The sequence below is a fragment of the Vulpes lagopus genome, chromosome 5 (assembly GCF_018345385.1).
Source record: "Vulpes lagopus strain Blue_001 chromosome 5, ASM1834538v1, whole genome shotgun sequence".
NCBI lineage: Eukaryota > Metazoa > Chordata > Mammalia > Carnivora > Canidae > Vulpes > Vulpes lagopus.
Window position 1 is genome coordinate 58,176,917 of NC_054828.1, and position 26,567 is coordinate 58,203,483.

At 40.4% G+C, this 26,567-nt stretch overlaps 1 protein-coding gene across 1 annotated transcript; it reads right to left on the bottom strand.

Annotated features, from left to right (window-relative positions):
• Positions 1-452: 452 nt before the first annotated feature.
• Positions 453-18,487, bottom strand: YEATS4 (YEATS domain containing 4). Its single transcript, XM_041757460.1, has 7 exons — positions 18,189-18,487; positions 15,055-15,174; positions 11,685-11,751; positions 11,457-11,551; positions 7,000-7,092; positions 6,822-6,909; positions 453-1,108 (listed from the first exon to the last, which is right to left on the bottom strand). The coding sequence occupies exons 1-7, from the start codon at positions 18,237-18,239 to the stop codon at positions 939-941; spliced, it is 684 nt and encodes a 227-aa protein (XP_041613394.1). The 5' UTR covers positions 18,240-18,487; the 3' UTR covers positions 453-938.
• Between the last annotated feature and the right edge of the window lie 8,080 nt (positions 18,488-26,567).

The window sequence follows — 26,567 nt, forward strand, 5'->3', positions numbered from 1 at the left end:
CTATACAAAGAATACAGACTCTTACATTAAATATAGGCATGGCTGCCATTAACTAATATTAATGTTACATGTTTTCCAAAATACTTTCCTACCTATTGTTGTTCCTAGGTTTCCCAGACAGATCAGCCCGTGTGGATGTAAGTACTACTAAATGTTCCAATTAGATGAGTCCAAAAGTACAGGGCTCACTATGTGGACCTGAACAGGAGGCTGAGGAGAAAGTGGAGAAATCAGAGGTCATATGTGAAGTTGATACATAGTTGCTTCCTATGTATCTTTGGAAAATGTATGAAAGATTATATATTTTCTAAGTGAAAACTAATGACACTGCGGTACTTAGGCAGAACAACACTTAGAATATGATCTTTGCCATACAATGGAGATACATTAATTGTAATGAGAGAGTTACAGGTGCTTATTTAAAGAGGAAGAAACACATCAAGAGGCAGACACAAGATCTATAAACTACATTTATTGAGTGCTTACTGGGCAGTGGGCACAACAGATACAAAAGAGGTAGGATGGGGACAGGTTAAGAACTTTAAAAATTAAATATACATGTTAATTTACCCACTAATTCTACCAGGAAAATACAAAATTTGTACAACTTACACGTTAATATGAAATTGTGATGCCTGTCAAAAGGATAAGTTATACATACAATGCAAAAAAATTTTTTACATTGTGCTTAACATGAGAATTACCCTAAAATGGGTTGATAAAATGCCTATACAGCATTCTTTCTTATTACATACATATATTTTACCTTAAAGATTGCTTGAAAAGTACAAATCCTTTGATCCCCTTGCTGGGAAATCTGAGGCCAACAACTACATGTGCGGTTTCTCTAAGAAACACCATGGCATCTGCAGTCCATTTCTCCCTTAAAGTCCATCTTATTTTCAGTTTAGCTTACTAGCAAGTTCTCTTAGAACTGTTTATATCTCTTTTGTCTGATCATCTTCTTCAAGTTTCCTGATTTCATTTTTTAAACAATTTATAGTTTCACGACTTGCCTTTAATCTCTCCTTAAGCTCTGCAATTTCAAAGCTTGTTTTTTTCTTCGCAGCTTCTAATTTTTCTCTGGTTTTCACTTCAAGTTCTGCAACTAAGGAAAACATATTTTTATTGAACTATTTCATTTTTCTCACATGTCTAAAGTATGTCAGAGAGTAATAAATATGGCATTTCCTTAGGTCAGTTTCCATGATGAAATGTAAACTTAAGACACATTAAACACAGGGAAGTGGGTAGAAAGTTTAAACTCTTACAAGAGAATCCAAGATGTTTTCTACAACTAAGGTTGAAATTATGGCCATTCACATTTTCTTTCCCAATTAAGATGTTAAGATATAACGTCCTAGTTTTTCTCCCCATACCCATGTTAATTTGGAAATAAGGTGGCATACAATCCAAGAGACACCCAGCCAGTAAGAGCTAACTAAATAGCGCTCTTCAATATATGTACAGGTAAAACTTACATCGAATCACACTGGTAGGGCAGCCCTGGTGGCGCAGCGGTTTAGCACCGCCTTCAGCCCAGTGCATGATCCTGAAGTCCTGGGATGGAGTCCCACATCGGGCTCCCTGAATGGAGCCTGCTTTTCTCTGTGTCTCTCTCATGAATGAATTAAAACAAACAAACAAAAAAACTCTTAAAAAAAAAAAAAAAGAATCACACCGGTAGAGGATCCCTGGGTGGCTCAGCGGTTGAGCACCTGCCTTTGGCCCAAGGTGTGATCTTAGAGGCCTGGGATGGAGTCCCACATGGGGCTCGCTGCATGGAACGTGCTTCTCCCTCTTCCTGTGTCTGTTTGCCTCTCTCTCTCTCTCTCTCTGTGTGTGTGTGTCTCTCATAAATAAATAAAAATCTTAAAAAAAAAAAAAACTTAGTTAAAAAAAGAAAAAAAATCACACCAGTAAAACAAACCCTTATCTTTTTAAGAAAAAGATTAGCAATAACCACCTAGGTTTAAATTCCAGCTGTACCATTTACTAGCTGTGCCACTGTTGTTATTTCTATGCCCACTTCCCATTATAATGATGCATATTATAATGAGACCATAATGAACACCTCATATTATGTGAAAAATATTTTTTAAAAATTTTAACTTCTGGTTTTATTTAAAACCTCCCAACATAGGCCTACAGTACACCTCTCTGAAGTTTTATCTGATTTTTTTTTTTAAGATTTTATTTATTTGCCAGAGAGAGTGAGCCAAAGAGCACAAGACAAGGAGCAGGGGTGTGGGAGGGGGGGAGACGGGGGAGAAGTAGACTCCCCACTGAGCACGGGAGCTGGATGTGGGCTCCTGCAGAGCTCAATCCCAGTATCCTGGGATCATGACCCGAGCCAAAGGTAAATGTTTAGCCAAATGACCACCAAGGTGCACCTAACTTCTAGTTTTAATTGTCTCATTTAGTTTATTTTGCAACCTATTTCTTTCCCCCAAACTAGTCTTAATGGTTTTGCAGAAATTCTGGGAGATAATGTGCCCTTAGTTTAGTTTTTCTACTTTCTTGGTGTTTGTGGAATGATTCCTACTGGTATTAATGACCAGCTAGCATCTTAGGAAAGCAGACCTGTAAACTTTTATGTAAGAAGTTCATATGTAAAACTTTATTCAAAAATTTTAAACGAATTAATGTATATAAAGTATCTAGAATACGGTCAGGCACATAAAAAGCCATCCTAACTACCATTATGGTAGAGGAACACTAAATGATATTTAACTTTCTAAGCCTGTTATATAACAAATTACTAAAGACAATATCATTCCTGCAAAATAGAATACACCTATTTAAATACCCCACTTGGACAGTGCAGCATTTTGTTTTACAAAGAAAAATGCCTACTTTTGTCTAGCATTTCCATCTTGTGGACATTTCAGGTAACTGCTGCTGCTATTAAAGCACAGTTGTATTTTTTTTTTTTTTTTAAAGATTTTATATTTTCAAGAAAGACAGAGAGAGAGGCAGACACACAGGCAGGGGAAGAAGCAGGCTCCTCACAGGGATCAAGTCCGATGTGAGACTCAATCCTGGGGCTCCAACCACACCCTGAGCCGAAGGCAGCCGCTCAACCAGAGCCACCCACGCGTCCCACGGTTGTACTTTTGATAAAATGAACACTAACTCGAAGCAGCATGGTTTGGTGGGGGACAAAAATCCTTTGAAATCAAAAACACTTTAGTTCAAATACAACCTTGGCCCCTTATTAGCTAACGCTGATATCTCCTAAGTCTCCCTCAATCTGGTTTCTATTTAGTACAGTTAAAACTGTATTTCTCAGAGGCTGAGGATTAAGTAATAAATGTAAAGCATCTAGCACATTAAAAACATGCAATATTTATACAGCTGGTGACTTTCTTTTTACGATACATTTTAAAATACAATAATGCAATTTTATATTGTCAAAATGATCCTTATTTTTCTTTGTGATTTCTTTCACTGCTTTTAACTTTGAAATTGCTTTTGAAACAGAAATTAAAGGCTCAAAAATTAAAAGACTGAAAAGTGTAGATAATGAAAAAAATGTCTCCTTTCACTCCTGCCCCACCCACCCACCAGTGTTTCTTCCTGGAGACAATCAGTTTTAGGTATATTTGGTATCTTTCCAGAAATAATTTGTCCACAGACCAGCACACATCTAAGTGTGATTTCTTCTCGCCCCCAAAACAAGTGGTATCACACTATCGACAAACTGCACTGCATCTTGCTTATGTCTAAAAGCCTATTCTGTATCTACCATACAGCTGTCTCATTCTTTTAATGGCTACAGATGATCTCACCTAATGGATATTAATCTGTCCCCTTTGATGTACATTGAGTATTTCCATTTTTTCTTTTACAAACAATGCTATATGTGTGTGCTGTGCAAAATTATTTCAGTATACTTGCGGGAAAATCAGCACATTAGTAGGATAAACTCCTGCAAGTACAACTGTTGGGTCGAAGGATATATGTATTTGTAACTTTGAAGGAATGGCAGATGACTCTTAAAGGTTCTATTAATTTACAATCCCACTGGCATTGTATGTCTGTTTCCCTACTGCATCAACTCCTTGGTCTCAGTTACCCAAAAAGGTTAAAAATGGTATTTCAGAGTAATTTGCATTCTATTTTTACTACTGAGGCTGACCAATCTTTTTATGTTTAGAAGAGACATTTCTCCCTTTTTATGGATTGTCTGTCTTTCCTTTGCTATTTTTTCTAACACATTGACTTTTTAAAAAATTGAGGTAGAACCGACATATTAGTTTCAGGTGTACAACATAATGATTCCACATTTGTATATACTGCAAAATGATCATCACAGTAAGTCTAGTTAACACTATCACCACAGTTACAAATTTTTTTTTCTGGTGATGAGAACTTTTAAGATCTCTTAGCAACTTTCCAATATGCGATACAGTATTGCTAACTAGTTACATCCCCATGACTTATTTATTTTATAACTGGAAGTTTGTGCCTTTTGACCCCTTTCAGCCATTTCACCAACCTCCCACCCTCACCTCTGACAATCACCAATCTGGTCTCTATGAGCTTGTTTTAAGATTTATTTATTTTTAGATAAAGAGTGTATGGGATCCCTGGGTGGCGCAGCGGTTTGGCGCCTGCCTTTGGCCCAGGGCGTGATCCTGGAGACCCGGGATCGAATCCCACATCGGGCTCCCGGTGCATGGAGCCTGCTTCTCCGTCTGCCTGTGTCTCTGCCTCTCTCTTTCTCTCTGTGTGACTATCATAAATAAAAAAAAAAAAAAAAAAAAAAAAAAGAGTGTGAATGCCTGTGTGAATAGGGGGAGAGGATGAGAGAGGAGCAGACTCCCTGCTGAGTGTGAAGCCCAATGTGATACTTGATCTCAACTCTGAGATCATGACCTGAGCCAAAAACTAAGAGTCAGATGCGCTTAACTGACCGAGCTGCCTAGGCACTGTGGTTTTTTTTTTTTTTTTTTTTTTTTTTTAATATTTCATATGGAAGTAAGATCATTTGGCATTTGTCTTTCTCTGACTTACTTCACTTAGCATAATGCCCTCAAGGTCCATCCATGTTGTCACAAATGTTAAGATTTCCTTCTTTTTTACGGCTGAATAATATTCCGTTGCGTATACACCCCATTTTCTTTATTCGTTCATCAATAGACACTTAGGTTGTTTTCATATTGGGCTATTGTAAATAATGCTGCAATTAAAATGGGGGACTCTATTAGCACCTCAATTTTCAATTAATATTTGTTTTCTTCAGAGAAATATCCAGAAGTGGCATTACTGAATCATATGGTAGTTCTGTTTTTAATTTTTTGAAATTTTCGAATTTCCATGCTGTTTTCCATAGTGGCTGCACCAATTTATATTCCTACCAACAGTGCATCAGGGTTTCCTTTTCTCTACATCCTTGCCAACACTTATTTCTTGTCCCTTAGATAATAGCCGTTTTCTAGGTGTGAGGTCATATCTCATTCTAATTTTAAGTTGCATTTCTCTGAAGATTAGTGATACTGAGCACCTTTTCATGTACCTGTTGGCCATCTGTAGGTCTTCTTTGGAAAATGATCTCATTTTTAAACTTGCTCATTTTTAAACTGGATTATTTGCTTCTTTTTTGCTACTGAGTTGTGGAGTTCTTTGTTTTGGATATTAACCCCTTATCAGATATATAATCTATAACTATGTTTTTTTCCCATTATGTTGCCTTTTCATTTTGGTGGTGCTTTCCTTTGCTGTGCAGAAACTTTTTAGTTATCGGCATTTCTTACTGATGTGTAGGAGCTCTTTATACCTTAAAGAAACTAGTCATTTGTGATAGGAGTACGATATTTTTTCGTGGCTTGTCTGCCTTTAGACTTTGTTTAGAGCGTTTTACTATGTAAAAATTTTTATTCCTTTGCTCCCTCTCTCTCCATATCAATTAACAAACACATACTGAGTGAAAGGCACTTTGCCAGATGCTAGGGTGAGGTAGGAGAGAGACAAGAAAAAAAATATGTATTACTATAGAAACCCCTAAGAAGGATGTTTTAAATTATTCACAAAGTATATGTACTTTCAGAAAGGTAAAAGACAGGGGATCCCTGGGTGGCTCAGCGGCTTAGCGCCTGCCTTTGGCCCAGGGCGCGATCCTGGAGTCCTGGGATCGAGTCCTGCGTTGGGCTCCCGGCATGGAGCCTGCTTCTCCCTCTGCCTGTGTCTCTGCCTCATTCTCTCTCTCTCTCTCTCTCTCTCTCTCTCATAAATAAATAAATAAATCTTAAAAAAAAAGAAAGAAAGGTAAAAGACAGCCTCTCACATTCTCTGAAATACTGTCTTTTATTCCCTAATTACATTTAAAGATAGCTTTTTGTTAATCTTGCTTAACCTGTCACTCAACCATTTTCTGTTTACTAGTCTTTGGTCATAAAGTCTGTGTGAAGAACCTTGCAGAACACAATTACAGTTGACCCTTGAACAACACAGACTTTAGGGGTGCTGACCACTCTCCCTTACCCAACCCGGTGACAGTCAAAACTGTGTATATAACTTAACTTCCCAAACACTTCACTACTAAGAGACTACTGTTGACGGGAAGCCTTACTGACAAAGAATCAATTAACACATATTTTGAATATTATATATATTTAGTCTGTATAATAAAGTAAGCTAGAAAAAAATGTTAAAGGAAGAGAAAATACATTTACAGTACTATACTGTATATTTTTTAACTCTTAAAAAATTTACTTTTACATATCCTTAGAAAAACAATAATAGTCACTAATCATAATCTTTTCACCATTATAGAATACATCATTTTTTAGGATTAATTATGAATTCATGGCACTTACATTCTGTTTCATGCTTATAGGCTCCTAATGTTAGCTGGCGAGATGTTGTTAACAATTGTTGCATCATTGCTGTTGGGTCTTGAAATATCTAATGGGATAGAATGAAAAAATAGCCCAATAACTTCAAAGTTCTATAACTTAAAATGCTTTTAAAATTCTCATTATAAAATCTTCTTACCATTTCATCATAGAACTCTGAAACCACTGTCTTTTTTCCCAGCATTGCATTGGTGTCTGACTGAAACAACTTTAATAAATGATAGAGGGTTACCTGTGAAATAAAAACAGATGTCACATCTGTGCAATGGTTTTCATCACCGTGAGACATCATGATTTCTGTAACTGAATTAGAAAGTAGAATTAGTTAACATGTCAAATGCAGAATTATCTTAACTACAACTTACTGTGTGGCAAATCAAATTCTGTACTTCTGTTTTTCTATTAGGTATTATTATCCATCCACATCTACTAAAGCTGAGTGTTTTAAAGAGGGTAGGTACGGATGTTATAAAACATCTCTACAGAAAGACTGTGTAGAAAAATAACATGAAATACAGCTATAGAAACTAAGCTGGAAAATCATGAAGATGGGAATTTTTTCACTTCCATAAGTGAAATCAGATTAATTTTGACAGTTATTCTGTGAAGATTAGTTTACAAATTTACAGAGGGAGAAAAGATTTGACACTTTCAAAATAAATAACCAATACTAAAATGCTCAGTGATGCCAAGATATTTTCTCTGGTGGTCTATAACATAATAAACAAAAGTCAGTCAATGTTAATTCACTTTGGTAGAAGCAACAGGTCTTGAAAATACATAAAAACATGTATAACACGAAATCAAAGGAAAAGCTTTGCAGCACAATGCGTGATTACTTGAGCAAAATAAAACTTGGCTAGTAAAACAGTAGAGTTGATGTTGAAGGTGTAGAAACCAATTCAGAGGCCTCAAAGAATTTTCCAAACGGTTAGCTAAAATAATTATAAGGAGCATGTATCCTACGCCATACTTAAAGATAATCTGACAAATTTCTCAAGTAGACAAAAAGGAGGTAAGACCACACAGGTGGATAAAAAGAAATTCACAACATGAAAAGTTAAGGGAGAAAACAGCAGCAGAGGTTGGAGCCAGCAGAGACAGGGAGGCTTCAAGCCCAACGCTGCCAAGTACAGAAGTCAAGAATGCTTTGCGGTGGCTGGGACTGTTAACCTTCCTTTCTCCAATCACTCAAAGACAAGAGAGCATATCCCCCTGTGAAATTTAGACTTTTTTACCCAAACAATCAAGTATGAGGTAAAAATAACGATATTTTCAGGTAGCAATGGCTCTGAAGGTTTATTTCTCAGGCATCCTTTCTAAAGAAATTCCTCCAGTGAAATGAAAAAAGCCTGGAACAATGAAGAAAAAGGATCATCTGTCATCACATGAGGAGATGATGACAGGTACTATTGAAAACTGAAAAATCTGAACACAGAGATTTAAATATATGAGATGCATGGGAGTAACTTCTAGAGAAACTGAAAACAATCACTGTAGTTTTCCTACGGAAGGGGCCAGAGATGGGATAAAGATGTGATGGGTTGAACTGTGTCCCCCTAAAAGATATGCCGAAGCCCTAACCCTCAGTACTAGTAAATGTGACCTTCTTTTGAAACAGATGTAATCAACTTAAGATGGGAGTTCTCAGGTTAGGCCCTAATCCAACATGACGGATGTCCCCATAAGAGACACAGAGACAAGGAGGAAGAGGAGCCAGGTGACAATGAAGGCAAAGATTTTAGTTATGCCACCAATGCCAAGAAACACCTGTGGCTACCAGGAACTAGAAGAGGCAAGAAAGGATCCTTCCCTAGAGGTTCCAGAGAGAGCATGATCAATACCTTGATTTTGGACTTCTAGTGTCCAGAACTGTGAGATACCTGTTGTTTTTAGCCACTCAGCTTATGATGCTTTGTTATGGCAGCCCTAAGAAATTGACACAGGAGACTTCTATTTTTTGTTTTTAAAATCTTTTTTAAAACCATGTGCATATCTTAGTTTTACAATTTAAGAACTTAAAACTATGATAAAACTGTCCTTCCTTGATTTTATTATTCAGACACCTAAAGCCATTCATATAGATAAAGACAATGAAAAATGTAAAGACAGATATCTCTAATTTTGACAGGTGTTTGAAGATTCTCAGAGCAATGAAAATGCCTATGCTAGCCATGAAAATATTTCTAGGGATAAAAACCCAATTTTAGCTTTTCTTTTTTTTTAAGGAATAACCATTCCTTTTAGAATGGTTTGATATATATAATAGGTTGCTGGGTAACAGAAATAAATCACACATTACTTTTGTCTTTCTTTTATATTTTAAATAAGCCTTCATGACTTAAAGAGCCAACAATTACTAAAGTATAATGGTATCATCGTACTAAAAGAATATGACACCAGTTCTTGGGTAATAAAATTTAGGCCTGTGTAGATCTGTATGGAAACGTATTCAATAAATTAATTACTGCAGAAGTACAATAACCATTCTTTCCAAGAGTGGACTTTGAGAATGGTTTCATAATGAAGTTATATGACACAATGACTTCTTTCAGAGGTATATTTTCCAACTGGGAGTAGTGGGTAAGACAGATGAAGGACAGCCAGGTAAGGCTACGCAATCTCACAAAGTTAAAAAGAATTTCTGCCCCAGTAGCACATTTTTCTTCTCTCTCAACATCTGCTGTATTTCTGTGTTTTCTCCCTAACAGACTATTTTAAGGACAAGAGCAGTATCTCATCCCTGTATCCTTGAATAGTATATTGGTAAATAATGGACATTAATAATTTCTTGCCAGGTAGAATATAATGTCTTTTGAAAGTTTTTTTTTTTTTTTTTTTAAGATTTTGTTTATTTGACAGAATGTGAGAGAGCATAAGCAGGGGCAGCAGCACAGGGAGAGCAAGAAGCAGGCTCCCCACTGAGCAGGGAGCCCAACGCGGGGCTCACTCCCAGGACCCTGAGGATCATGACCTGGGTCGAAGGCAGATACTTAACTGAGTCACCCAGGTGCCCTGTTGAGAGTATTCTAGAAGGACAAAAGGAAGATAGGAGATCTGGAAACCTCATTACATGGAAAATAGTTAAATGATTATAAATGTTATTTAGGAGAAAAAAAAAAACAAATGTATGAATAGTTATCAGTAAAAAACTGAATGAAGCTTAACATAAACTAGAGCTTTCTTACCACTTGAACTACCCTAAATATGAATAGGATGTTTCACTTAACAAAACTCAATAGTCTCTCTACTGGAGACAGAAGACCAAATAAGACTCTCACTTTGAATTCCTATGTAGGAAGAGTGTGGCCTCCATCTATTGGTCCTAAATATTACTGTGCACCAGAATCACCCGGGGTGTTGGCCCCAATCCAACCTACTAAATCAGACTCTCCAGGGGATGGGATCCATAGTTTCAATTTTTAAAAAATTCTGATATCTTTGGTGCAGTCCACTAAGAACTAATTTTCTGAACTACAGGCCCAAGTCACAGCTCCTTTAGAAGCACATACAATTTTCAAAATGCAACCTGATTACTAAAGTGTAAATGTTTGGTGCTAAAGGAATGAACTCAATCTACCAAGATGAAAATTAATGGTGATGACCTGAAACTAGAGTTAAATAACAATAACAATGTGGAAGGAGAGAGCCATAACTGAGTTGTGACCCTATGGGTTTACAAACAGAACAAGTTGAGTGGTTTTAGGCAAAAGAAAGGGTAATGGAAAGAATGTGAGGTCTGAATGCAAATAACTTGGGATCAAAACTAGTTCTGCCACAGTTTGTGTTTTTGAGCATATGACTTGATCCCCAAACCTTAGAATCCTCATCTCTAAGATGATAGCATCAATCTCACAAAACTCCTAAGGGATCAAAGTGAAAGTTTTAAGGGACTTTTTACATTACCAAGCAATAATCTAATAAGAGATCAAAAGATGAAAAAAAAATCAGTGGTTATAAATAAAAATTCATGAATAAAATAGAAAGTAAAGCTGCTAGTACTGATAGCAACTTGAAAAAGCAGAAAGACTGTTGCTAGGGGTTTTTTTTATATAAAAAGTTGGATACTCTCATTCCAGACAACAAATGGATTAGTCTTATTACTGATAACCAAATAATTATTAATGAATTTTAAGCTTTTTTGCTATAGTAATCACATGATTCCATGGTTTCTTTCTGAGAAATGTCCACATTATGTCCCTTCTTTCCATGCTTGAAAACTGAGCTTCCAGAGGCACTCCCCATAAAAATGAAAAACCTTACTTAACTCATGGCAAGATACATACATCATGCTAAAAGCTTACATAAAGTTTATCTGAATAAAAATGTTAACACAGGGCCAGCCCTGGTGGCGCGGTGGTTTGCTGCTGCCTGAAGCCTGGGATGTGACCCTGGGGACCCGGGATCAAGTCCCACATCGGGCTCCCTGCATGGAGCCTGCTTCTCCCTCTCCCTGTGTCTCTGCCTCTCTCTCTATGAATAAATAAATAAAATCTTAAAAAAAAAAAATGTTAACACATAACAAACTATTCATTAAGTATATAACATTTTCACAATTATAAAAATCTATTTTATGCAAAGATTATCATTACTCACAGGTCTTTCATTAGGATCAATGAAAAATATTTTGATGATTATTTCGAATTCACCCCATCCTGTTTCAGTAATTTCATATGGAGGTTTAGTAACAACTGAAGAGAAAAAAAAACAAAAAAAAACAAATTATAAATAAAAAAAAAACAAATTATAAATAATTGATACAGTCTTCTACATCTTTTTAAATTTGTTAAATTTTCTATTATGAATCAAAAAACTGTACTGTACCTCTTAAAGGATTGCCATAGCTCTCATGTAATTTAAATTGGATTTTCTTCACATATGCTGACATATCCTACAATACAGAGGAATTAATTAGTTCTGCCATCTACAATAAAAATAGGAGTAAAATACACTGAGTATTGTACCTAATTTTATAAAATATACTTTCCCTCAAATTTTATGGAATCTAATTTTATTTTCTTTTATTTAAACTTTTATGTACAGTTAACATTTCATAGTTTCCGGTGTACAATATAGTAATTCAACAATTCCACACATTACACAGTGCTTGCTATGACAAGTGCACTCCTTAATCCCCACTGGACTCCTAATTTTCTAAAAAACATGAGTTATACCCAGATTTGGTATTTATTTTTTATTTTTTTTAAAGATTTTATTTTATTCATTCATGAGAGACACAGAGTGAGAAAGAGAGAAAGAGAGAAAGAGAGGGGTCGGGGCAGAGGGAGAAGCAGGCTCTGTGCAGGGAGCCTGACGTGGGACTCGATCCCGGGTCTCTAGGATCACAACCTGGCCCAAAGGCGGCGCTAAACCACTAAACCACCAGGGCTGCCCTTGGTATTTACTTTAAACAAAGGACACCTGAGTTGAATTCTTTCAGAACTCATTTGGGAATATACCCACTCATTCACTTGTTTTGCAAATCCTACTTTTATATATCTCTACAGACAATGCTCTAAATTAATTTTGATTTTCTTTTTAAAATTTATTTGGCAGAGATAAAGGGAGAAAGAGAGAGAGAGAGAACAAGCAGAGGGAGTGGCAGGCAGAGGAAGAAGGAGAAGCAGACTCCCTGCCAAGCAAGGAGCCTGATGGATCCCACCAGGACCCTGGGATCATGATCTGAGCTGAAGGCAGATGCTTAACCAACGAAGCTACCGAGGTGCCCCAAAGATTTTATTTATTTATTTATTTATGTTTGTTTGTTTGTTTGTTTGTTTGTTATTGGGGGGAGGAGCAGAGAGATGGGAAGATTAATTTTTATTTTCTATAAAAACATTTCCAACATACTTTATAGAAACAAGCATATAAATTAAAGCACATCTAAGAACTAAGCAAGTTTATTTTTTTTAATTTTTTAAAATTTATTTATGATAGTCACACAGAGAGAGAGGTGGGGGGGCAGAGACATAGGCAGAGGGAGAAGCAGCAGGCTCCATGCACCGGGAGCCCGACGTGGGATTCGATCCTGGGTCTCCAGGATCGCGCCCCGGGCCAAAGGCAGGCGCGCCAAACCACTGCGCCACCCAGGGATCCCGAACTAAGCAAGTTTAAAGAACAAAATTCTATTATACAAAGCTAAGGTCAACTAAACTAAGCAACCTAGAACCATCAGACAGAAAACTCCTCAATTTTATTTTGAAGCACAGGAGCATATTCACTAGTGCTGGCACGCAAAAGGGATTCTCCTAGGAAAAGTGGCTTTTTCAAAAAAATTCATTGTAGAAAAATAAGAACATGCAAAACAGAATCAGTCACACTTGACAGTAGTGTTCATTAATCTTTTTATTTGCTTTCACGACATTTTTTATGTGCTTATTATCCACATTTTTAAAAAACTGAGGTCATATAATGATATCCTGATACTTGCTTTCATCACTTTATATTATGAACATTTTTTGCAGCAGATTTTCATAAGCACGTTTGAAGACTCTTTGGGAAAACATTCATTATTTTCTACAAATATGAGTGACTACCAATATTGGGTACCTGATGCTACAATGGTAAATAACAGATTCTTATCCCTAGGGTAGGGAGCTGACAAGAAAACCAGCATTTCAATGTTACCTGTGTAGGGAGGGCAATATGTATAAATTTGCAGGAATGGCATCTAATCTAGATCTTTGGAGATCAAGAGAGTAGCTCAAAGGGAAATACACTTAAGCTAAGACCTAAAGAAACACTAAGAATGGAGTAGGTAGGAAGGAATGAATAAAGATATTTAAGAGTGTCCCTTTGGGAAACAGAGAGTAATCTAGTATTGATGGAATGAATGTAGAGTATACGGAAATGATGAGGCAAACACAGCAAAGGATAAGAATACAGACAGAATTAGGAAAGACCACGGCAGACTTTCTAAAATCTTCTTTTAATTAAAGATTATATTTTTAAGTCATCTCTATACCCAACATGGGGCTTGAACTCACAAACCCAGATCAAGAGTCACAAGCTCTACTGACTGCCTGACTGAGCCAGGCACCCCTAAAATATGATAGTTTTAACTTTATCCTGAGGGCAACAGGTAGTCACTGAAGGGTTATTGTTTTAAATAAGACCTTTATCAAGATATTCACATACCACACAATTCCCCCATTTATAATGACTATTCAATGGTTTTTTAGTATATTCAGAATTGTACAGCCATCCCCACAATCAATTTTAGAATATTTTTATCACACAAAAAGAAATCCCACATCCAACAGCACTCAATTCTAAGTCTCTCCCTGCCTCATCCACTGGCAACCACTAATCTATTTTCTGTGTCTATGGATTTGCCTATTCTGGACATTTTATAAAAATGGAATCATCCAATATGATTTTGGTCTGGCTTCTTTCACTTACAATAATGTTTCTAAATTTATTCCATGTGGTAGTAGCATATATCAGTACTTTATTTCTTTTACTAATAATATTCCATTGTATGGATGTGCTGTATTTTATTTATCCATTCATCAGCTGAAAGATATTTGGGGTGTTTCCATTTTTTTGGCTATCATGAATAACGCGGCTACAAATATTCATACACAAGTTTTTGTGTGAATTTTCAAGGGTTTTATATTGAGAAATATTCATTCAATGAGTATCTGCTGAATACCTACTATGGACTATGTTCCAGGCATTAGAGATTCAGTAGCAAAACAAAATTACCAGCAGCCAGATTATACAGTGTTTTGTCTTTCACCTCCTCTGATGGTCTTATTAACAAATTGTTCCAGGACACCTGAGTGGCTCAGTGGTTTAGCACCTGCCTTCAGCCCAGGGTGTGATCCTGGAGTCCCAGGATCGAGTCCCGCATCGGGATCCCTGCATGGAGCCTGCTTCTCCCTCTGCCTGTGTCTCTGCCTCTCTCTCCCTCTCTCCCCCTCTCTCTCTCTCTCTCTGTGTGTGTGTGTGTGTCTCATGAATAAATAAATAAAATCTTTAAAAAAAAAAATTGTTCCTAAAAAGTGTTAACTACTCTTCCTGAAACACCTGATTAAATACTGGGCTAACTTAATACATGATTGGAACATATACTCTGCTTATAGCATGGTTCTTGTTACCATAACTTAAAAGTGACTATAAAATATTACAATTTATCTTCAATCAAAACCAAACTGTGGTTTCAAAAGTTATAGAAGAAAGAAGTGCCTACCTCATTCCTATATGGTTTTACATACACGGTCCACTGATGGGTGTGCCCATCCTCTTCTCTTTTCTTTCCAAAATATCGAGCAACATTACCATAAACTATTGGCTTAACGATAGTAACCCCCTAAAAGAAAAGTAATTTCAACACCAATTAATTTTGTATCATTACCCAAATATACAGAATAAGAGCTCTGAAAACTTGTTTTAAGGAATGGCAGGCAATCTAAATACCTAGCGTTTGCCTATAACATGGATTTCTCTCAAAAAATCAACTGTAGATAATAATCATTTAATATTAACACAAGTAACTAAATACCAGATTAATTACAATGTTCCCACTTTGAAAATGTAAATTTAAATCATGTAAAATTTTTTTTTTTTTTTGAAGAAAGGTTAAGTGCTCTTTATTCACAAACTTTAAAGTGAGCCTCCGGAATTAAGACCGCCAATTTTGACTGCCATCACCTGATGGGAACAATGTCCTGATTTACCAGCTTATGGCAGTGTTTTCCAAAGCACAGTACAAATACTAAAGGCTGTCTGGGAAAGGACTTTAGGTAGAATTAGGACAAACATTTTTTTTATTTATTACATATGTGTTAAGTTCTAAGATGTAGGTACATATTTCTCATCGCATCTGGTTAAGGGTAGAGGTATTGACTGTTGCCATATTATTATGGAAAGGAGAGATAGGTTTCAAGTGAGGAGAAATGGTTGAATTGTTGCACATGAAACTATGTTCAACAGTAAGAATGTATCTGAAAGTCAAAGAGCAAGATAGACCACATGTGAAAAGAGCTGTGCCAATGCAGTCAACAGTTAATAAGAAGCGAGGAAAAGCAGTGAACAAATGGAAAAGCTGGATAATTAAAAATCCAATCTCTATTAGCCTCAAGATAGTCCAGAAGAAGGCAAGCAGTTTGTATGAGAATTTAAATAATCTCAGTAAATGTACTCTGACGCCTGCGACAGGTGGGGCATCAGGTTCAACGCCTGAATAAAATGAGCACAAGAAGCACTGGCGTGGGGCGCAGATTACAGATGCTGCAGCTGTTACTGTATTGCTAAAACTTGCAGATTTCCTCAGTGATGCAAAGGGGTTCATCTGTCAATAGACTTTCTAGCTGAAGGAAATTTCTCTAAATTGAACAGCCAAATCCCAGCAAAGGAAATTTGTTGAAATTGGAAAAAGATGCCTACAAAACAATCATCAAGAACAATTAGTAAATCCTTAATTTTAAAGCTTTACATGACATGCACTCTTTTGTGGAAACGTGTGTGAGGAATCCAAGCCTAATTTTCTCAAATCACTTTGGACTTAACTTTTTGAACCTTACAGGATTACAAGTAGAGAAAGTTTGTTGTTTTTTTTAAAAAAATATTTTATTTATTTATGAGAGAGAGAGACAGAGACAGGCAGACGGAGAAGCAGGCTCCATACAGAGAGCCCAATGACATGGGACTGGATCCTGGGTCTCCAGGATCATGCCCTGGGCTGCAGGTGGCGCTAAACTGCTGAGCCCCCGGGGCTGGCCCAAGTAAAGAAAGTTCTAAGTTCTCCAAAGCTAACTTTTTTAAAAGCTTTCAATAGCACTTTCCTATTCGTCCAAAGACTTGCCCAAAGCTTGGACAAAAGATATACTTACAAAGTTCCTGGTACTAAATGTTAAATGTTGGTAGTTTCTTAAGTTTTCCAACAATTCCTACTTTGCAGGTGATATTAAAGCACCACGCATGATACAGTTGTATACAGCTGAGAGTACAGAGGTTGGTGCAAACGGGGCTCCCTTCTTTTTATTTTTTTTTTTAAGATTTTATTTATTCATGAGAGAACAGAGAGAGAGAGGCAGAGGAAGAAGCAGGCTCCAGGCAGGGAGCCCGACGTGGGACTCATCCCGGGTATTCAGGATCACACTCCGGGCTGCTAAACCGCTGAGCCACCAGGGGATTTCCCCCTCCCTTCTTCTTTTTTTTTTTTTCCCCGGATTGATTGATTGATTCATTCATTCATTCTGATAGACATAGAGAGAGGCAGAGACACGGGCAGAGGGAGAAGGCTCCATGCAGGGAGCCCTACATCGTATGTGGGACTCGATCCCAGGTCTCTAGGATCATGCCCTGGGCTGCAGGCGGTTTGGTGCTAAACTGCTGAGCCACCAGGGGATTCCCCTCCCTTCATTTTAAAGAGAAATTTCCTTTTCTGCAATAAGTCGAAAATCAGAGAAGGGTTGTAAACACAGCTGTTCCATCATGAACCAGATAGTCAGTCTTGCCTTAAAAGCCAGCGTGCCAGGGGATCCCTGGAGGGCTCAGCGGTTTAGCGCCTTCCTTCTCGATCCTGGAGTCCCGAGATCGAGTCCTGCGTGGACTCCCTGCATGGAGCCTGCTTCTCCCTCTGCCAGTGTCTCTGTCCCGCTCCCCTCTCTGTGTGTGTCTCTCATGAATAAATAAATAATTTTTTTAAAAAAGTCTTTAAAAAAAAAAAAACGACAACATGCCAGGCAATGTAGGAAAGCGGGAGGGTGGGCAGCCCGGGGGGCTCAGCGGTTTGGCGCCGCCTTCGGCCCAGGTCGTGACCCGGGGTCCCGGGATTGAGTCCCACGTCGGGCTCCCCGCACGGAGCCTGCTTCTCCCTCCGTGTCTCGGCCTCTCCCTCTCTGTCATGCATAAATAAACAAAATCTTAAAGAAAGTGGGAGAGTTAATGTGTCCGTGTGGACCAACTTGCAAAAGAAAAGGAACCGTAGTGACCGTCGTCTCCGAGCCTTGATGCTAGGGCGGCGGCGGCCGTGGGGCCGCAGGGCCGCGGGGCCCGGGTTCTGACCCCGCTCCCCGCCCCCCGCCCGCCCTTCAGGCCCCACCTGCACACGCACGGGGGGGTCACCTGGCGAGGCCGCCGCGGGGCCGGGATCAGCAACGTCCACGCCCCCCGTCACGCCATCCGCGGGACGAGGCGAGCGCAGAGCCGGTCAAGTCGTAGCCGAAACGTAACCCAAACCCCACTGACTGCCCATCCCCCCCGCGCAGCCGCTGCCTCGCGCTCCGCCCGGGGGCCGCAGCTCACGCCCCGGCCGAGGAGGCGCGACCGGGACCCCCGCCCCGAGAGCCACGCGGACGGCGGCGCGAGCCGGGCACTGACCTTCACTCTCCCGCCGGAGTCAGGCCCAAATTCGGCCATTCTCTTGAACATATTGTCCTACGGAAGAAGCCGCCGCCGCCGCCAGGGAAACAGACCGGGGCCGGCGGGGTCGCCGCTCCCGTCAGAGGCCACGCTCCTCCCGCGCGGGGCCCAGGCGGCTGGTTCCTGGCGGAGCGAGGGCGCGGCGCCGACGAGCGGCCAAGTCCTGGCGGGCGGCGGGCGGCGGGCGGCGGGCGGCGGGCGGCGGGAGGCGGGAGGCGGCGTCCCGGAAGCGCGTGGAGCTCCGCGCGCTGAGAGCCCCACGGAAGCAGGAGCGCAGGCGGAGCGAGTGCGCAGGCGCAGGGAGCTGGCGGCGCGAGTGCGCAGGCGCAGACCGTGGCCCAGCCGGCGGGGCGGGGCCGGGGCGGGGCGTGGCTGGAGGCGGGAGGGGGCGTGGCGGTGGTCCTGACGCGCCCCCAGGCCCGGGGCCTACAGAGCCACCCAGAGGTTGGCTTTCGGAGCTCGTCCGTGGTCGATTCCGAGGTCAAGTTCGCCCACCCGGCTGGCCCGCCTGCAGCTTTTCGTCGTTTTCAGCCAGCCCTCCGTGCATGAAGCGCCGATTTGTTATTTACCGGCTTCTCCCTTTCCCTGCTCTTTCCCGGAGGCGGTGCCGCAGGCCGCAGAACAGGGCGCCGGGCTCCCTCGCTGCGCCCGCAGGGGTCGGGGCCGCGCTAGGCGCCTGCGCGTCGGCTGCAGCCTGAGATGCCCCGGGCGCTCGTCGCTGCGGCCCGGCCCCTGTGGGCTAGGCTCCCCGGCTCTCAAAGCCCGGCTATGACGTCAGCCCTCGCGCCTTTTTTTCCTTTTTTTTTTTTGAAGATTTTATTTATTTATCCATGAGAGACACAGAGAGAGAGAGAGGCAGAGACACAGGCAGAGGGAGAAGCAGGCTCCGTGCAGGGAGCCCCATGCGGGACTCGGTTCCTGGATCCCGGGTCACGACCTGGGCGAAGGCGGCGCTAAACCGCTGAGCCACCCGAGCTGCCCCCTCCCACTCTTTTAGAGGACGACGTCGCGGGGAACCTCACTCAGAAGACAGACCACCGGGCCTGCTTCGGTTTCCCCAGTGTTTTCCCATCCACTTTCCTGCAGCTTTCCCTGTACGTTGCGCTTTTTCCCATAAGAAGAATGACGTTTAAATCTTTCTCATTAAGAACAGCATGAAGGTTCCTTAAAAAAAAAAAAAAAAAAACCTACTATGCTAGATCTAGCAATTGCACTACTTGGTATTACCCAAAGGATACAAAAATACCGCTGTTTAGAGCAGCGTTAGCAATAGTAGCCCCGTGAGGGCAGCCTGGGTGGCTCAGCGGTTTAACACCTGCCTTGGGCCCAGGTCGTGACCCAGGTTCCAGGGATGGAGTCCCACATCAGGCTCCCTGCATGGAACCTGCTTCTCTCTCTGCCTGTGTCTCTGCCTCTCTCTCTCTCTCTCTCTCTCTCTCTCTCTCTCTCTGTCGCTCATGAATAAAATATTTAAAAACAAAAAAGTAACCAAATGATGGAAAAGAGACCGAATGTCTGTGAACTGATAAGTGGATAAGGAAGATGTGGTACAGTGCACCGCAGTGGCTCAGTCCTTTAAGCCTCTGACTCCTGATTTCGGCTCAGGTCATCATCTCAGCTCAGGACCCACATTGGGCCCCACGCTCAGCAGGGAGTCTGCTTTCAGAGTCTCCCTCTCCCTTCCTCTGCCCCTCCTGCTTGTGCACCTGTTCTCTTTCTCAAATAAATCTTTGAAAAAAAAAAAAAAGATGTGGTATATATACACACACAGTGGACTATTACTCAGCCTTAAAAAAAAGAATGAAATCTTGCCATTTGCCACGACTGCGATGGAGCTAGAGTATTATGCCAAGTGAGATAAGTCAGAGAAAGACCAATGCCATATAATTTACTCATGTGTGGAATTTAAGAAACAAACCAGATAAGCATGGGGGGTGGGGAGACACGAATCAGGAAACAGACTCTCAACTTCAGAATGAACTAAAGATTATAGGAGGGGAGGTGAGAGCATGGGTTAAACAGGTAATAGGTGTCAAGGAGGGCGCTTGTGATGAGTGCTGGGTACTATATGTATCAGGTATGTGTGTGTATGACGCTTGCATGAGGAATCTCTGAATTCTATCCTTGAAGCTAATATTACACCGTATTAAATAATTTAAAAATCTTTCTTGTTAAAAACCAACAAACCATTTTTGATTGTGCATATCTCTTATTTTTGGGCTATCATCAAAAGTCGACCTTGAAAAGGTTGTCAACATTTCCTATCTATTTCCAGATGCTCCTCGGTCCATGACTTTTTTTTTTTTAAAGATTTTATTTATTCATGAGAGACACACACAGAGAGAGAGAGAGAGAGAGAGAGGCAGAGACACAGGCAGAGGGAGAAGCAGGCTCCATGCAGGGAGCCATCCGATGCAGGACTCATCCCAGAACCCCGGGGTCACGCCCTGAGCCAAAGGCAGACCCTCAACTGCTGAGCCCCCCCAGGTGTCCCTATCACCTTCTGAATTTCATGCTCACTGAAGACTCTCTGACCAGAGTTGCTGACTTCTCTATTAGTAAATACATTAACGACTGTCCCTTGACTCATTTAACTCCTTGGCAGGATTTGAATGCTGCTGTCCACTGCCTCCCTTTGAGGTGTCCATTCTCTTGGTTTTTCTTTTGTTTCTTTAGCAGTTGATTTCCAGGTGGTTAGTTCCCATAGTGCCGAACTATGGATTGGAACATGTATCATATTGTATATTAATTATTTGTGAACTCCATGAGGGCAATAACTATTGTACTCACCTTAGTATTCTGAGGCCCTAGTGAACATTTCTTGTGCCTAATAATCAATGTTTGTTGAATAGTAAATAAGTGAAAAATAGACTAGACACGACTTGAGGCTATTTTCCCCAAGGTAGTTGCAACCAATGAGATCTGTTAAAGTACACTTTCCTACAAATTCCTTCACATCACAATATAGGATTTTTTTTTGTCCCCTGTATCTTCTCCTAAATTTCGCCTTTTTCAAATTGTGGCTTTCAGAATGTGATCTCTGGAAGCCAAATTTGCCCTCTATAATTATTTCTCAGCTTTTCCTCTTTCCACTTTTCTCCTGTTTCTTACAGGATTTTTTATTTCTTAGCTTAAAATCTTACCCTAAGTATTTTTGAAGTAAAATAACATTTACTAAAATAAAATTAAGCAAATACATAAAACATATTGGGAACTTTTGTGTAAAGATAATGGATTGAATACATATCTTTGCCTCCTCCCCCAAGGAGGCCTCCTTTAAAACAAGAAAGGCACCTGGGTGGCTCAGCAGTGGAGCATCTGCCTTCAGCTCAGGTCGTGACCCCTGGGGTCCTGGGATCGAATCCCACATCGGGCTCCCTGCATGGAGCCTGCTTCTCCCTCTGCCCGTGTCTCTGCCTCTCTCTGTGTGTTTCTCAGGAATAAATAAATAAATAATATCTTTTAAAAAAATTACCTGTTATTTACCACCGAGGAATAAAACAGAGAAAAACATGGTCTCTGGTTTGTAGAACACCAGGAAGAGTTGAGGAGGGACTACCATACAGAAAATAGGTAGATTAATGAAACATATGCTTGTTGGGTCCCTGGTCCTCTCTGTCCCTCACTTAACTCTTAAAATGCTGGCAAACAGGCAACAGGGAGAGCTCCTCTGGGGAGTCTGACCAGCCTAAGAGAGGAGATCTAAGGACCCCCAACGAAACTGACTCAAGCCAGCTTGATCATCCTTCAGCAAAGTACACATGGTCAAATCCACATAGGCCCTTAGGACTCCAAATTAAACTTTTAGTTTTCTACTCCTAAATTTAAGTAGATAAGGATTCCCAAATAACTGAGAAATGCCTCTAATATGAAAGATACAATTCAAAAGAAACAAAATGGCAGATTATAGGGAGCATAGGGAAGTAAAGTAGAAGCAAACAAAACTGTTATTATACTCAGATAAAATAAAAAATAGCAAGCGACACAAAACAAAGAAAAAAGGAACATTTAGTGAAGAAAAAAGAGCTGTTGGAAATTTAAAATATGGTGGTAGAAATGAAAAAAAAAAAATCAATTAGGCCAGATAATAAAGTCAAAGCAATCTCCCAGAAAATAGAACAAAACACAAATAAATGGAAAAGAGGAAAGAAAGCATAAGAACATCTCTATTAGTTTGCTAGGGCTGCCATAACAAAATGCCACAGGCTTGGTGGCTTGAACAATAGAAATTTATGTTGTTGTGGTTGTGGATGCTAGAAATCCAAGATCAAGCGGTTGTCAGATCTGGCTTTTCCTGAGGCCTTTCTCCTTGGCTTGCTCACTGTGTCCTCACATGGCCTTTTATCTGTGCATAACATCACTGGCCAGGGAGAGAGGCAGAGACCCAGGCAGAGGGAGAAGCGGTCTCCATGCAGGGAGCCCCATGTGGGACTCAATCCCAGGACCCCGGGGTCATGCCCTGGGCTGAATGCAGGTATTCAATCACTGAACCACCCAGGTCCCCCTCCTTTTCTTATAAAGCACTATTAAGTAGGGGCCCCACCCTTATGACCTCATGTAATTACCTTAATTACCTTTTTAAAGGCCATTTATTCTATTTTTATTTTTTATTTTTTTAAAGATTTTATTTATTCATTCATGACAGAGAGAGAGAGGCTGAGACACAGGCAGAAGGAGAAGCAGGCTTCACGCAAAGAGCCGATGTGGGACTTGATCCTGGGGCTCCAGGATCACGCCCTGAGCCAAAGGCAGATGCTCAACTGCTGAGCCACCAGGTGTCCCATTAAAGGCCATTTAAAAACAAAAAACATTTTATTTATTTATTCATGAGAGACATACACACACACACACAGAGAGAGAGAGAGAGAGGCAGAGACACAGGCAGAGAAGAAGCAGGCTCCATGCAGGGAGCTTGATGTCGGATTCAATCTCAGGACCTAGCATCACATCCCAGTGGGCTAAAGGCAGGCGCTGAACTGCTGAACCACCCAGGCATCCCCCTCACCACCCCCCCCTTTTTAAAAATATTTTAAAGGCCTTATCATCACATACAGTCATATTGGAGGTTAACGCTTCAACATATGAACTTTAGAGAGACACAATTCATTTCATAACTACATCAGAGGGCCAGTCTAGGAATTCCAAAGAGAATGAAGAAAATGGAAGGAAATAATAAATGATTCAAGGAAGTTTTCTTGTACTTAAGAGTATGAGTTTCTAAGCCGAAAGATCCTACCGAGCACCCAGAACAAAACAGATCCACATCAAGGCACATCATTGCAGACTTCCACAGCACTGGAGATAAAGAGAAGATTATACATACTTCCAGGTTATAAATTCAGAATGGCTTCAGATTGCTCAGTATAGCAACATTGTAATCTCGGGAGCAATGGATTTCCCTAAATTCGGTTCCCAGGTAGTCTGGGTTCAACAGATGACCTTCAAAGTTCTGAAGAGAATTAATTCCAACTTAGTATTCCATATCCAGCCAACTATCAAACACGTGTGTAAATAGAACAAAGGCAATTTCAGACATGCTGTCTCAAGAAAAGTACCTCCCATGTACCCTTTCTCAGGAAGATTCTGGAGATGTGATTACCAGAATGAGAGAATAAACCAAGAGGAAATTATGAAATACAGGAAATAAAATAAATATCAAATATGGAGATAAGAGAATCCTAAAATGATACTGAAAGAGCAAGCCCAGGATGGTAGCCATGTTTTAGGCACAGACAGACACCAGTCCCAATTAGATTTGGTGGGAAATATTTGCAAATGAACTGTTTTAAAAAGATGGAATTGGGGCTCCTGGCTGGCTCAGTCAGAGGAGCATGTGATTCTTGATCTCACGATCATGAGTTTGAGCTCCACATTGGGTGTAGAGATTACTTAAAAATAAACTGACAAAATTCTAGCTGTGTCTGGAGCCTTGAGAGACTATTTAAATACTTAATATTTAATGTTTAAATATTAGACCTAGGGACACCTGGGTGACTCAGTGGTTGAGCATCTGCCTTTGGCTCAGGGCGTGATCCTGGGGTCCTGGGATCGAGTCCCTAATCAGGTTCCCTGCATGGATCCTGCTTCTCCTGTCTCTGCCTCTCTCTCTGCCTCTCTGTGTCTCTCATGAATAAGTAAATAAAATCTTAAAAATATATATATTAGACCTAGAGTTTGGGAGGTAAACTAATGAGATACATAGAAAACTAAGCAAATTTAAGAATCATGCAGTTATTAGCTCTAGGAAAAATACAATTTTCCATTAGAGAAGAAAATAAATATATTTATGGCCATGTAAATACTGAGTATTGGTCTAACAAAAAATATATACTTACATTGGAAGGATGGGCATCAGGGAAGGGTCCCACTTGTGCTAGAGATTGGGGAGGAAGAAATAGAGCCTAATCCTTAATTTCTATAGTGGAAAGTTGATATTCTGACTTGGAAAAATCAAGAAAAGCAATATAAGGCTAATAATTAAAAGCATGGAGGTAAATATAAAAATATAAAAATTAACTTTAATCCGCCTAAAAGTGGTTGCATGTAAAGGGGAAGAAATGACAAGATACATCTTTTTGTCTTTTTTAAAAAATATATTTTATTTATTTATTTGAGAGAGAGACTGAGCAGAGAGAAAATGCAGAGGCAGAGGAAGAAGAAGGCTTCCTGCTGAGCAGGGAGCTCAATGCGGGGCTCGATCCCAGGACCCGAGGATCATGACCTGAGCTGAAGGTAGGTGGATAACCAACTGAGCCACCAGGGCGCCCTGAGAAGGTACATCTCTCATAATTAATTTTGTGGGACCAACTCTGTAAACATTGAGAATTTACAACCTTGTTAAAATTAAAAATGATTTTAAAATATTATTGCATAATAGACATGCATTTAATTGAAAAACATTGTATCTATGAATGACATTAGTCACTCCTGATTATAATTTTTATTAATTCCCTTGCACAACTCCTAAGGAAATATTTTTTAAATGAGTCCACTAGGGCACCTGGGTGGCATAGTCGGTGGGTCCCTGACTGTTCGTTTCTGCTCGGGTCATAATGTCAGGGTTGTGAGATTGGGCCCCACGTCGAGCCCCAAGTCAGGGCCTGCATTAAGCAGGGAATCCGCTTGAGAATCTCTCTTCCTCTCCTTCTGCTCCTCTCATTCATGGTCTCTTTCTAAAATAAATAAATCTTAAAAAAAAAATAATAATAGGATGCCTGGGTGGCTCAGCAGTTGAGAGCATCTGCCTTTGGCTCAGGGTATGATCCCGGGGTCCCAGGATCGAGTCCCACATCGGGTTCCCCGCAGGGAGCCTGCTTCTCCCTCTGCCTGTGTCTCTGCCTCTCTCTCTCTCTCTCTCTGTGTCTCTCATGAATAAATAAAGCCTTTAAAAAAATAAATGAGTCCACTAAAAGAAGTGCAACAAATGTGCTCAGGGCTTAGTTATAATTAGTGCCACATAAAGAGCTAAATTATCATCTGGAATATCACTCTGCATTTCAAATAATATCCTAGGGTAAAACTAAGCAACATACAAGTTAAGTTTCTCTTAAAAATGATCAAACATTGATATTGATTTTTATTCCATTCCTGAACAAGAGTAGAATTTTTTTTTTTTTTTAAGATTTTATTTACCTATTCATGAGAGACACAGAGAGAGAGGCAGAGACACAGGCAGAGGGAGAAGCAGGCTCCCTGCAGGGAGCCCAATGTGGGACTCAATCCAAGGACTCCAGGATCACACCCTGGGCTGAAGGCAGGCACTAAACCACTGAGCCACCCAGGGGTCCCCAAGAATAGAAATTTAGAGAATTTGATTGTATGAAAATAATAGGTATAGATAAGAAATAATAGTTATCAAAAACATTAAGCAGACTCTCCAACAAGCATTGCTTCCCTTTTTCAGCCAACTTTTGCTAATCCCTGGTTGTTCAGTCAGCCTGTGTTGAGCCGTCCTGGTGCTTCCTGGACACATCCCATCTCTGCATCCAAGCCATCACTCTTCAAGTCTCTCTCCCCCCTACCTTGACCCATTCTTTATACACCTTTGGGCAACCTGATATGAATAAACTCATCTTTTTCTCTGGGTTTAATCATATCAAAATGGTTCAAGAATCTCGCAGCCCAGGGCTTCACCTGGCAGGGGGTGGGGGGGAGGGGGTGTCTCTGGTCTTGAGACCTGGCTCTTGGAATTCCCGGAGCTGAAGTCCTGGAATCCTGTAGGACTGAAGAGTTAAGAAAAATCCTAGAATGGCCAACATGAAGGAATATACTAAATAACAGAAAGATATTCATGCGATCAACTGTTTATTGAGCACGTATCATGTTCCAGGCATCGTT